At 45.0% G+C, this 12,655-nt stretch overlaps 1 protein-coding gene across 3 annotated transcripts in view; it reads left to right on the top strand.

Moving 5' to 3' along the window:
• Positions 1 to 12,655, top strand: part of ANKRD29 (ankyrin repeat domain 29) — a 143,816-nt gene that overhangs the window by 116,817 nt on the left and 14,344 nt on the right. For 2 of the 3 annotated variants that reach the window (XR_003854784.1, XM_029591134.1), the window contains exons 6-7: positions 716 to 814; positions 5,632 to 5,730. Coding sequence is in view for 2 of the 3 variants with exons in the window: in XM_029591134.1 (XP_029446994.1) it covers positions 716 to 814; positions 5,632 to 5,730 (198 nt within the window). In the remaining variant the exon portion in view is untranslated. The remainder of the gene's footprint in view (positions 1 to 715; positions 815 to 5,631; positions 5,731 to 12,655) is intronic. The other variant, XM_029591135.1, reaches the window with a different exon arrangement.

The following is a 12,655-nucleotide window of genomic DNA, read 5'->3' as shown; positions in this document are numbered from 1 at the left end:
GATTTTTGCAATTATTTACACATTCCAAGTATTCAGAGCTAGTGGGAATCTTAAAATACTTCCAATAAAAGAACACATCTGAAAATATTTGTCTTTGAAGTGGGTTATTATGGATATTTGAATCGTGCTGTGGATATTCTGGATCTATTGAAGCTGATCTGCATTCTGACCCGATCATCCAGATTCCCCCAGCTCATCCATCGCTAATTCTGATGCCATCAGCTGGGTCCTGATTAGGATTCTAAGTCAGGCAGATCACAGTACAATTGGAAATAAAGATCTATCAGACTCTTGTAGGCAGTAGTAAACTGGAAGTTTTGTGGGGCCTATAAGAGCACTTTCTGCTTGCCCATCTGACCACTTACTGGAGTACAGCCCATCTGTGCTAGTGGTGCTTTCTGATCCTATAATCTACATCTGGGCCAGGCCAGCAGAGTCATATAAATTTCTTCCATCTGATGGAATCTGGGTCTCTGTCATATGGATCAAAATCCTTCCAGGCTCAAATCAGAACTGCTCCTCCATCAATAAGTGAGAAACAGGAAATGAGAAGATATCTACTCACAATTGACTTAGATTAGTGATTAAGATCCTATGTAAAATCAGCTTTGACAATTTTTTCTTCCTTTCTTTTTTTTTTTTTTTTTTTTACAAACTTCTGATTAAAGTTCACTTTTGTTTAAACAGAGCTCTCGCTCTCTCTTTCTCAATCCAGGATGGGGCCACTTCCCTTTTCCTGGCAGCACAAGGAGGCTATGTGGATGTCATTCGAATGTTACTCTCTTATGGAGCAAAGGCCAACCAGCCAAGGCAGGTAATGATCAGCACAGTGAAAGTGCAAATGTTTAGCTGGGTGTTCCTGGTACTGTTAAGGTACCACAGGGCTTTTATATTCTCTGTGAACTTTGTACTGTCAATATGTACAGTGAAATCAGCATCCAACTGCACTGCAGTTTAACCTTGCGAGGGTGTGTGTGTGTGTGTGTGTAACTTAGTAACCGCACAGGGTGGCAGCGTGAAGCCCATGCACCTCCTGCCTCTTCAGGTATATAGATCATTACGTTGTTGTCGTCCACAGTGCATGAAAAGAGGCAGAAAGAGTAATTTCACAGTTTTATTCAGGAGCTGAGGTCAGAGCAGAGGCAAATGAAGGTAGAAACAATGTGCTGCTTTCAGCTAAGGATACATTTGGCTACCTCCTGGTGGCTGGGGCTAGTATTGAGAGATCATCAAGGAGCACAAAGGCTTGGCGTTACTCAGGAGAGTCCCACTGCTGCTGCAGGGCAACGTGCCGGAGCTTAGTTCTCACTGGAGGGATACTTCTAGGAGGCTGCTGAAATCCAGGCACTGATCTGTGGGTAATCTTTGGTCTTCTAGCAGACCTGGAAAACATTTCCCTCCTCTGTGTTTTAACTCCCAGTCTGCTGCATGCTAAGATTTACAGTCCATTTTTTTTAACCGGCAAAGCCGTGCAAGAAACCTTCAGAAATGCAGGATATGCCCAAACCATACTGAGGAGCCTGGGTCCACCTGCTTACCCTGAGCTACGGATAAAGAAAATGAACTTTGCAGCTTTTATCTGCTGGACTCGTCTAGCAAAAAAAATAAAAGCAGTTTCAGAGATCCCTCTACTGGACAAAGAGAGAAATGAAAACTAATTTCTTGGATCTATTTGAGAATAAAAAAGAATTGTGGTTGCCGTGTTAGTCCACTTGGGAACGTAGAATTAAAGGTCAACAAGCAAAGCTGTAGGTGATACCTTTTTATTATTTATTGAAGCTGAAGTAGTTATGGGTCAGGATGAAGGTGCAGTCAGCCTTGTTCAGTGTTTTTCAAAGTCGGTGTTGCAACATATCGGTGACTGGGTCACGGCTACGGCCCCATTCCTGGACCCATCTCCATCCCCATTCCGGTTGCTGTGGTGGGGAAGGAGGAAGTGCAGCACTGGCAGAATTCGGCTGCCAGCTCAAGGCTCCACGTGGCTCTCGGAGGTTTGAGCCATGTGGTACCCTTACCTCCCATGCTGTTCTCGCAGCGTTCGCCGACAAACACGGCAGTGCAGGCACTGCGCAGCTCAAAGTGACTGAGATCTGTGCAGAGCTGGAGCTGCCATGATGCTGCTCTTTGGCTCCCGCTGGCTCCGATATTAAAAGAAATGAGGGGGCAGAACACGCCTTTCTCTTTGTGGCTGCAGGCACTACCCTCACCATGCAGGGCTACACTTGGAGGGAACATGAGCAAAGGGGGCTGGGAGTGGTAGAGTAGGCAGTAGGGACTGAGTAGGGAGTACTGGGGAAGGGGAGGGTTAGGGGTATGAGCGAGCAGTGGTATCTGGGGGTGCTGGCGTGTGGGAACGCAATAGGGAGTGGGCAAGGGGGGAGGCTGAGGTGTGAGAGTGGTTAACAGGGACTCTGCAAGGGGGTAGGGGTGTGAGTGGGCAGTGGAGGCTGGGGATAAAGGTGTGATGGGTATGTAAGAGTGGACAAAGAGGGCTGGGGAAAGGGGCTTGGGGTGTCAGAATGGGTACTAGGGACTGGGAAAGGGAGTTGGTAATGGGAGGGTGGTGAGCAGTATGGGGTGAGAGTGTTTTCCATATACTAGGGCCCAAGAAAAAAAAATGTTTCTTCCACTGTGACCCTAGAAAAATAATTTTGAAAACCACTGGCCTAGCCGACTCCGTCCTATTAAACCCAGTGTAACCGTGATGTTCCTTTACTGGCCTGATGAAGGGAGTTTAGCTGTCGAAAGCTTGTCACAGAAGTATTCAGTTAGTCCAATTTGTTGACCCTTAATTCTTCATAGGAATAAGAGCAGCACATACTTTTATTCCACATACCTGCTACAGCTAACCAGCAAATATTTCAAAGATCCAGAGAAGGTGAGGGAAAAAGATCAGAACGAACAGTAAACGAGAGACAATGTTTTATGAGTAAAAGCCATTTGCTATCAGAAAAAAAAACATTTTACATTTTTATAAACAGGCCCAGATTTAGGTATAGGAAATCTAGGTAACTACCTCTGGCACCAGATTTTCGTAGGCACCAGAGTGTCGCTGCTGCCTTGCCTCTGTCACGGCCTGTTCCCGTCATAGTGCTGGCCCGTAGCTGCAGCTACTTCAAAAAAAATCAGCATGGAGCCTGGGAGCCCTACTGTGCTGACAGGCCCAACAGTGCCCCACTCCTTGCATGGGTTTCCACAGTAACAGGAAACCCATGCAGGAAAAGGGAACAGGACGTTGCTGGGCCTAGCAGCGTGTGAAGTCTCTCAGCACCCTGTGCTGAATTCTTTTTTAAGAAACTGCTGGGCCAGCACAGAACTTAGGCGAGGGAAGGATCTGGATAAGGGAGATCCAGTACTACCCCTCGCCACCCGCACCTCCATTGAACTGGAAGAGGGGGAGGGGAACATTCCTCTGCACCTTAGGAATATTTCTGAGAAGGAACCCTCCACTCTTTGCCTATGGGTGCCGGTTTATAAACAATATTTACAATAATACTGTCAAGGAAGTGCGCCATTGAGCTGTGGCGTGGTTGACGCTGTCTAGAGGGCGAACCTACTTGGCTCATGCCAACAGCAGGTGGACTTGCTCTTACTAGGGCTGGAGCTTCACCTGTACCAGACCTGTACCCCGTAGGTTGAGCCCTTGGGTTTCCGGGGCCAGCAGGGCTAGGGCGAAAGTCCCGTAAGAAGCAGTCTGACAAAGTCAAGTCTCAAGCAGAAGTCAGGGCTGGCAGCAAGCAATGGTATCCGGTCCAGGCCAAGGTAATGGCAGGCAGCGAGCAGGCAAGTTGAGGTCCAAGCTAGGGTCAAGGCAGGCGGCAGCCCAGAAGAGTAGTCCATATCTATAGCAGAAGTCAGAACCAGAAATCAGGCAGAGATGGACAGGGCAAGGTAAGAAGAGGCAAGGCAGGGCAAAATAACAATGAATTAAGGCAAGGAGGGTCATGCCAACAACAAGGAGGCAAGACTAAGGAAAGAAGTCACAGAGACAAGAAGCAACATGCATTGCAATGCAGGAGGATCTGTTGCTGAGGCCTGTGGTCTCAGCGATGCTGAAATAGGGCGCTACAGATCTTTTCCCGCCATGGACCTTTTAAACTTCTGCGCGTGCGTCTGAGAAGGCCCAGGAGAAGGAGGAAGCATGGTGGCGTCTCTACCACGAGAAGGAGTAGGCATTGGGGTGAGTGAGGCCGACTGAGGGACCATCCCGTGAGCAGCCAAATGTTAAAAATTGCTGAACAATATTCTCTGACTTCAGAGTTCCAAACTGAGAAAGCTAAAAAAAAAAAAGGGACAGGACAGGAAGGTGGTAGGGGCGGACAGTGGAGGGAGCAAGGATTTTTATTCAGTTTTCCAGCAGAAGCCTGCAGTATGTCATTGTTGGCTGATAGGGACATGGCTTCTGTACACAAACACAACTGAAAACAAAAGTGAACACAAGTGAAACAAAAAAGGGCAAATTACATTTGACAGCAAATAAATCAATTGTGTGTCACTTTCCCAGAGCCAGGAAATGTTTTCTTTGATAGAAAAGAAGGCATGGAGAGATTGGAACAAGAAAGAATGGGGGTGGGGGTGGTACAGAGGTCAGTGCTAGCCATCAAGAATGCCAGATTTTGAATTCCAGTTACTTCGCTGGCTTTAGTTCTCTATGTGACCTTGGGCCAATCACTATAACATGTGGACACTATTTGCTCAACTGTAATCAGAGAATCCACAATGAAACTCCTTTCCTCTCTCTCTTTGGCAAGTCATCAGTTGGTGTCCTTGCACTGACTGAGTAATCTGTTGTGGCCTTCACCTTAGAGGTTGCCACTCACATCTTCCTGTAATGGCGTGATTGAGAAGCAGCATCACAGACTTCCGTCCGAGTGCAGGGCACTGCCCCAACCCAAAGTAGCATCATTTTTAACGCATCTAAAATAACTGATTGTTCTGGGTTTCATAAATAGCAGTCACAAAATACATTCATCAAAACCACACCTTCCAATTGTCATTTGATTTTGTAAGAGCCCAGCAGGTATCTGTCAGAGTCTGAGGTGTAGGTTAGAAATATGATTTCATGCTTCTCTATAGAATGCAAGAGAGGAATCTAAACCTCAGCCAAATATAGGGTGATATTCTGCTGTCGATTAACAACACACCTGCTGTCTCTGGTGTTACAAGCATGAGGCATGCACCCAGTGGGCCTCTGTTCTATATTTGATATGGAGAGCGTTATCAGCTTGTATAAACTCTGTGATAGAAGATCCTAATGGATCTCAGATAAAGGAACACAACTTGTTTCATCTTTCCTAGTCAATTTCCTCCTGCTTTCTCGGTCTCATTCTCCCCCCCCTTCCATTCGGAAGAGACTCACGAGGCCTCGAAAGCTGAGGATTGGCATCATGTTTGAACTGTTCTTATGTTGGTCTTACCAAAAGGCATTACAGCCCCACAACCTTGGATCTGCCTCGTGTGCGGTGATTCTCCTCCCCGTCGCCATTAATGGAAAGCGTGCGCTGGGACTCCAAAGGGTTTCCGTGAAGGGATCCATTCCTTGAGTTATTGCTACACAAAATTTAAAGACTGCTGCTGAATTGCTGTGACATTGAACAAACTGAGGGCTAGCCGGGCTTCTTTTTCTTGCAGGACGGGACCACCCCATTGTGGATAGCGGCACAGATGGGCCACAGCAACGTGGTGAGGGTACTACTGCTGCACGGAGCTGACCGGGACACAGCAAGGAATGTGAGCATGTGGCACTTTTTAGCTTTGTCGCCTTTTACCCTGTAAAGCAGCAGTTCAGCCAAAGCAAAGGGTGAATAACACAGTTGGTTGGAACAGACACTCCCTGCAATTAGTGTTTTATGAATAGTGTTTTATGGCAGGTAGGAATTAACTTTAATGCAGTGACTTATATAACTCAAGCTGCTTTTTAACAAGAGATGCTGCTTTTGTCTACTCCTCAGACTCAATCAGCTACCATAAATAGATATATAACTCCTTTCTTATTGCATATACGATGCTAATATAGGCAGCACTGTACAAGGTGAATAAATAAATGAATGAATATAAGTAAAAATGTAATTTCAATATCCTATCGCTCCTGGAATTTTATGTGCAGTATGGAGTGTTAACCAAATGACATGCAACATATTAATGCCAATTTCTATTATTATTTATTTTTATTATTATTATTATTATTAATGCCACATTATAGATGGTTTTGTGCAGGTTATTTAGGTATAACTAAGCCTCATCCCAGAGAGATTCAACTATACATTGTGCCAGGAACAGGGAGAGCTACTGAACTGCTGTGACATTTAACAAATTGGGGATTATCCTGGTTTCTTTTGCTTGCAGTACAGGAATTAAAATAGTTATGGAATAGATGGCAGTGTCTTATTGTGGACTGGTACCTGGTTAAAAGACAGGAAACAGAGAATAGGACTAAATGGTCAGTTTTCCAAACAGAGGTCAATGATGTGGCTGACACAAATTTACTAAAAGTTGTTAAAACTGCAGCAGTTTATGAAAACTGCAGAAGGACCTTGTGAGACTGGGAGACTTGGCTTCTAAATAGCAGATGAAATTTAATGTGGACAACTGCAAAGTGAAGCAAACAGGGGAAAAATAATCCCAACTACAAGTGCACGATGCTGGATTCTATATTAGGAACCCCCGCCCAGAAAAAGGACCTCGGAGCCCTTGTGGACATTGGGCAATACCTTGAAATCCTCATCTCAGTGTGCTGGAGAAGCCAAAAAAGCGAATAGAATGTTAGGATTATTTGAAATGGTATTAGAGAATGAAACGGAGAATATCATAATCATTGATCCATGGTGCAGCCGCACATTGAGTCCTGTGTGCAGTTCTGGTCACCCCCATCTCAGTAAAGACAGAGCAAAACTTGAAAAGGTGTGCAGAAGGGCAATCGAATTGATAAAGGGGGTGGAATGGTTCCATTGTGAAGAAAAGCTCAACAGGTTAGAAGGGGGTCAGCTCCCCCTCAGTGCAGGAGTGGGGGAATGTGGGTTCTGTGAGAGACAAGATATACCCGTAGAATCCACAATGTCTCATGGTGTCTAATACAGTGTTTTCAAACCTTTTCAGGCCAAGACATGGCTAAGTTAGCAAAAAAAAAAAATGTTATGTGGTTCACCAGTCTTCAAGGAGCGAGCAGTGTGGACAAGGAGAGGTGTCGTGTGGTGTGCCTAGAAGAGGAGCTAGGGAAGCACTGAAAGCCCCACCAGTTTTAAAACAAAGGGAGAGAGAGAGGGCAGAGACACACATGAATCCATCAGGCTGGACCAGCTCCCTCTCTATACAAGTGCAGGAGAAGGGAGAAGCCCGTGTGGCGTGGGCAGCCGGCTCGGTTAGTTACCTTGGCTGCGGCTTGTGGCTGTCGGAGCTCCTTCACTGCTGCTGCTCCCATCACTCAGCATGAGTGACATCCAGTGCTCAGTGCGTGCTCTCCCCATCTCACTCAGCCTGGGAATAAGACAGTAGGTGGCAGGACTCAAAGGAGGAGGCTCAGGATAGGAAGATGAGAAGTTACTGTGGTTAATGTGTTTGCTGCGTACAGGGACGGCTCAAGGCAACGTGCTGCCTGAGGCAAGGGATGAGATGGCGCCCGCCCCCTCCGCTTCAGCCCGGCACGGCACGGCACAGGTCACATCATCAAGAGGGGCAAGAGGCAGGTCTCTTTGTAGTCTGGCCATTTTGTCAATTTCAAATGCCTTGGAAGGGAGAAAGCAGGGATCAGAATTTCCAGAGGAGTGGCAAAATGTCAGTGATTATGTTTCTGGGAAGCTGGCGATCCTGCCACACTCCCAAGAACCCTAAGACCTGCCTCCCATCTTCCCCCCCCCCCCCCCCCCCCCCGCCGAGTTTTACTCTGGAGAAGTAGGAGAAGCATGAATGGTGGAGGTCTTTGTGTCACACGTGTCCTGGGCCCGTGCAAGGGCATTAAGCATCCTAGGTGAATTTTATAGTCTTCAGACTCTGCCACCCTGCCCTCGCCACACACAATTAAAACTGCATTTAAAAGAAAAAGAATTTACATGAAAAAGGACATTGAAAGTATAGTTTTCCGAAGTAAAAATATCACAAAATATCACAACCCTGCAACAAAAACATGAATCTCATTTCAGATTCATATGGTATTAGGCCTACTGTAATGCATGTTGGGTGATGAGGACTGAGTCTGTTCAGTGGCCTTGACTGAATCCTGATTCATATGGGTCCAGCCAGTTTTTTTTCCAGCCAATCATTTAGTTGAGTTTGTACTGTTTGTTCTACTAGCTTTCCTTCAAAAAGAATATTCAGCACCGGGTGGTAGTTTTCAGGTTTGTCTGGATCCAGGATGGCCTTTTTTAGAAGTAGCCGCACCACGACCTTTTTAGATCTCTAGTTAGCAGGCCCTCAGAGGGAGGAATTTACAATTTTGGATGCCCAGATTGCGAGACCTCCACTGGATAGCTTCACTAATTTGGATGGCCATGTTTCAAAGTTAAAGTCTTTTCTATACCCTCTTTGTTAATGGGGGAAAAATTATTCCCATACATCTAGTAATTTGTAAATTATCATTAAAATCATCTATGGTATCTGAAGACTGAAGGGTTGCCAATGCAACGCCAATTTTTAAAAAGGGATCAAGGGTTATCCAGAAAACCACAGACCAGTGAATCTGATGTCTTTGCAGGGCAAAATGGTAGAAACTATCATAAAGAACAAAATTGCTGAACTATAGATAGGCATAGTTTAATGGGATAAAACTACATGGATTTAGCCAAGGGAAGTATTGCCTCACCAAGCTACTACATATATTTTAGGGTGTGAATAAACAATAACATGCGGATAAAGGTGAGCCAGTTGATATAGTGTATTTGATTTGTAGAAAGCATTTGGAAAAGTTCCTCAAGAGAGATTTCTTAGGAAATTAAAAAGTCATGGGGTAAGGGGCAGTATCCTATTGTGGATTAGGAACGGGTTAAAAGACAGATAACAGAGAGTAGGGCTAAATGGTAAAAGTTCTCAATGGATAAAGGTGAATAGTGGAGTATCCCAGGGATCTGTTCTGGGACCGATGCTTTTTAATATATTAATAGATGATGTTGAAATGGGAACAACAAGTGAGGTGATCAAATTTTCCGATGTCACAAAATTATTCAAAGTTGTTAAATCGCAAGAGGATTGTGAGCAATTGCAAGAAGACCTTGCAAAACCGAGAGACTGGGCGTGCAAATGGCAAATGAAAATGAATTTGAAGAAGTGCAAAGTGATGCACTTACAGGTTCATTTTTTAAAGAAGCGCGCATGCACCCTAAATCTTGCATGTAAGGCCTGCGAGCAAAAATATGCTTAATTTTATATTGTGTGTACAAGTCCACGTGTATCATTTAAAATATCCCTACCGCATGTATGTATGTATGTATGTAGCCTTTACACACAAGTGACCATGGGAAGGAGGAAAAGACAGAGCGAGAGAGGCTCTTTTAGAGAGACAGTCTGACACTCTGTACATCTCCCACTGTAAGAGGGGCACTTTCAACTCAGGGTGAGTTTTGGGGGGATGGTGTTACATTGGTCTGCCTGGGGCACAAGGGTCTGTAGATCCTTGTAACACTGCCCCTCCCCTCCCCCCCAAAACCCACCCTGAGTTGAAAGTGCTCCTCTTACAGTGGGAGATGTACAGAGTGTCAGACTGTCTCTCTCAAACAGTCTCTCTTCCTTTCTCTCTCTCCCTCTCTCCTCCCCACAGTCACTTCTGTGTAAAGGCTCCACACATACACATGGTAAGGAAACTTTAAATGATACACATGTACTTGTACACACAATATAAAATTGAGCATATGTTTTGATTGTGTGCCCAATACATGTTTATGGGTGCACGCGCGCTCCTTTTAAATTTTATTTGTTATGTTATCGTGCATTTGGTGGGGGTCAAATTTGTCTTTTTCTCCATATGGAAAATGTCTTGATAGTGCCAGTGTAGGTCCTTAACTGTATCCTTAATGAAGGTGGCAAAAACCTCTGACAAGCTGAGCCGTAAGATATGCCAAACTGGGTCAGACCATGGGTGCATCAAGCCCAACATCCTGTTTCTAACAGTCAAGACACAAGTACCTGGCAAGTACCCAAACATTAAATAGATCTCAAGCTACTATTACTTATTAATTAATAGTAGTTTATGGATTTTTCCTCTAGGAACTTATCCATCCAAACCTTTTTTAAACCCAGTTACACTAACTGCTGTAACCACATCCTCTGGCAATGAATTCCAGAGCTTAACTATGCACTGAGTGAAAGAATTTTCTTTGATTTGTTTTAAATGAGTTACTTGCAAACTTCATGGAGTGGCCCCTGGTCCTTCTATTATCTGAGATAGTAAATAACTGATTTACATTAACCTGTTACTGATTTTGTAGACCTCTATCATATCCTCCCTCAGGGATCTCTTCTCCAAACTGAACAGCCTCTTTAGCATTTCCTCATAGGGGAGCCGTTCCACACCCCTTATCATTTTGGTCACTCTTCTCTGCACCTTTTCCAGTGCAACTATATTGTTTTTTAGATGCGGTGAGCAGAATTGCACACAGTATTCAAGGTGCAGCCTCTCCATGGAGCGATACAGAGACATTACGACATCCACTGTTTTATTTGCCATTCCCTTCCTAATAATTCCTAACATTCTGTTTGCTTTTTTGATCGCCACAGCACACTGGGCCGACGATTTCAATGTATTATCCACTCTGATGCCTAGATATTTTTCCTGGGTGGTAAATCCTAAAATGGAACCTAACATTGTGTAACTACAGCAAGGGTTATTTTTCCCTATATGCAACACCTTGCACTTGTCCATGTTAAATTTCATCTGCCATTTGGAAGCCCAATCTTCCAGTCTGGCAAGGTCCTCCTGCAATTTATCACAATCTGCTTGAGATTTAACTACTCTGCATAATTTTGTGTCATCCACAAATGTGATCATCTCACTTGTCATACCCCTTTCCAGATCATTTATAAATATATTAAAAAGCATCAGTCCAAGTACAGAGCCATATTATTTATATCAATCAAAACATTCCATTTGTGATAACTAATGCCCTGAAATAACCCACAAAACCCTCCCACCTCTGCTGATTAGCTAAATCAGGAATTTGTTTTTTTCCTAACACTCATGAAATCCTAACATACTGTGGCTTTATTAGCACACTGTACCCAAAACTATATTTCTGTTGCAATTGTACCCATACCACTGGAAATATATTGTAACTCACTTTGAACAATTTTTGTTGGAAAAGTGTGTTTGCTGTTAGTTTTAGATTTCGAGGTATGATTCTGTTGAGATGGGGGTTGAGGCAGACCATTTACTATTTCAGATAGGTTCTTGGTAGGGTTTGGTGCTTGTTCAATACAATGGGGGATGTATCCTTTATTTGCCCTTAATTACGGCCTTGCGATAGTTTGTCGTGCGTAATTTGCATTGTAGTGTTTTGCACCATTTTCCTTTCTAGTTTTCGCTTTTGTCACAGTCACATCAAAGCAGTAGTAACAATTGGATTTGTAACAGTAATAATGGCGTCTTGGCTCTCCTCATTCACATTTTGGTCTTATTCCTAGGCCTCCTACCTTTTTTCTCTCTTACTGTGTTTTGTGCCTTATATTTTGTCCACTTTTGAGACCACGTATTGCACTCACATACCCTGTGTTAAAGATCTCCAGCTCTGGGTCCGCGATTCAGCTGACGGTGCTACAATCAGGCTTTGCAGGTGTCAGCATGATGTCTGCCAGCAGGGAGTGGGGGAGGGGAGTCACATAAGAATCAGCACCCACCTACCTCAATTGACTTACATTTCTAACAGTCGGGCCAATCCAGTACCGAGCGGTAGGAAGAGCTGCGTTAGTGCCTACGGCACCCGTGGTTACCGCCCGCACAGTGCAGCTCACCTACCGCTCGATCCTGAACCCTAATTATATGTAAATGTAAACCACGTCCAAAAAGCCTTAGGCCCGCGCAACCCAGGATACTGGATAGAGCGCCTATACAGTATCCTGGGTGCGCAGGCCTAAGGCTTCACGCCACGCTGGTATCTGTCATTTCAAATGTCATTTGAAATGACAGATACCAGGAAGCAACGGCAAAGACAGCGGCGAAGCAACGGTGAAACGACTTTTCAGTGTCCCCCCTCCTCTCGGAGCAGGGCGCGAAAAGCCGCCTTGCTCCGGGAGGAGGGGGGACACTAGCAACGGTGAAGCAACGGCGAAGACAGCGGCGAAGCAACGGTGAGCGACTTTTCGTTTTTTTTTTTGCTTCGCCGCTGTCAGTGTCCCCCCTCCTCTCGGAGCAGGGCGCGAAAAGCAGCCTTGCTCCGGGAGGAGGGGGGGCACTGACAGCGGGGGAAGCAACGGCGAAGCAAAAAAAAACCAAAAGCAATTTTGGTTTTTTTTTTCAAAAGCGACAATTTTTTTTTTTTTTCCAAAAGCGACTTACTTTTGGGATCTGTCAAGATCCCAAAAGTAAGTCGCTTTTGGACGCCTGCCAACTTACTTTTCTGAAGCCATCATCAGGAACCCATGCGATCGTAGTTCCTCCCGACAAAGACAAAGATGGCCGCCTGCACGGGGGAAGCGTGCAATTGGCCGCTGAAGATGTGACATCGTGACGTCACAT

The sequence above is a fragment of the Rhinatrema bivittatum genome, chromosome 2 (assembly GCF_901001135.1).
Source record: "Rhinatrema bivittatum chromosome 2, aRhiBiv1.1, whole genome shotgun sequence".
In the NCBI taxonomy this organism is placed as follows: domain Eukaryota; kingdom Metazoa; phylum Chordata; class Amphibia; order Gymnophiona; family Rhinatrematidae; genus Rhinatrema; species Rhinatrema bivittatum.
The sequence above is the reverse complement of the archived record's forward strand: the minus strand, read 5'-3'. Positions and strand labels throughout refer to the sequence as shown.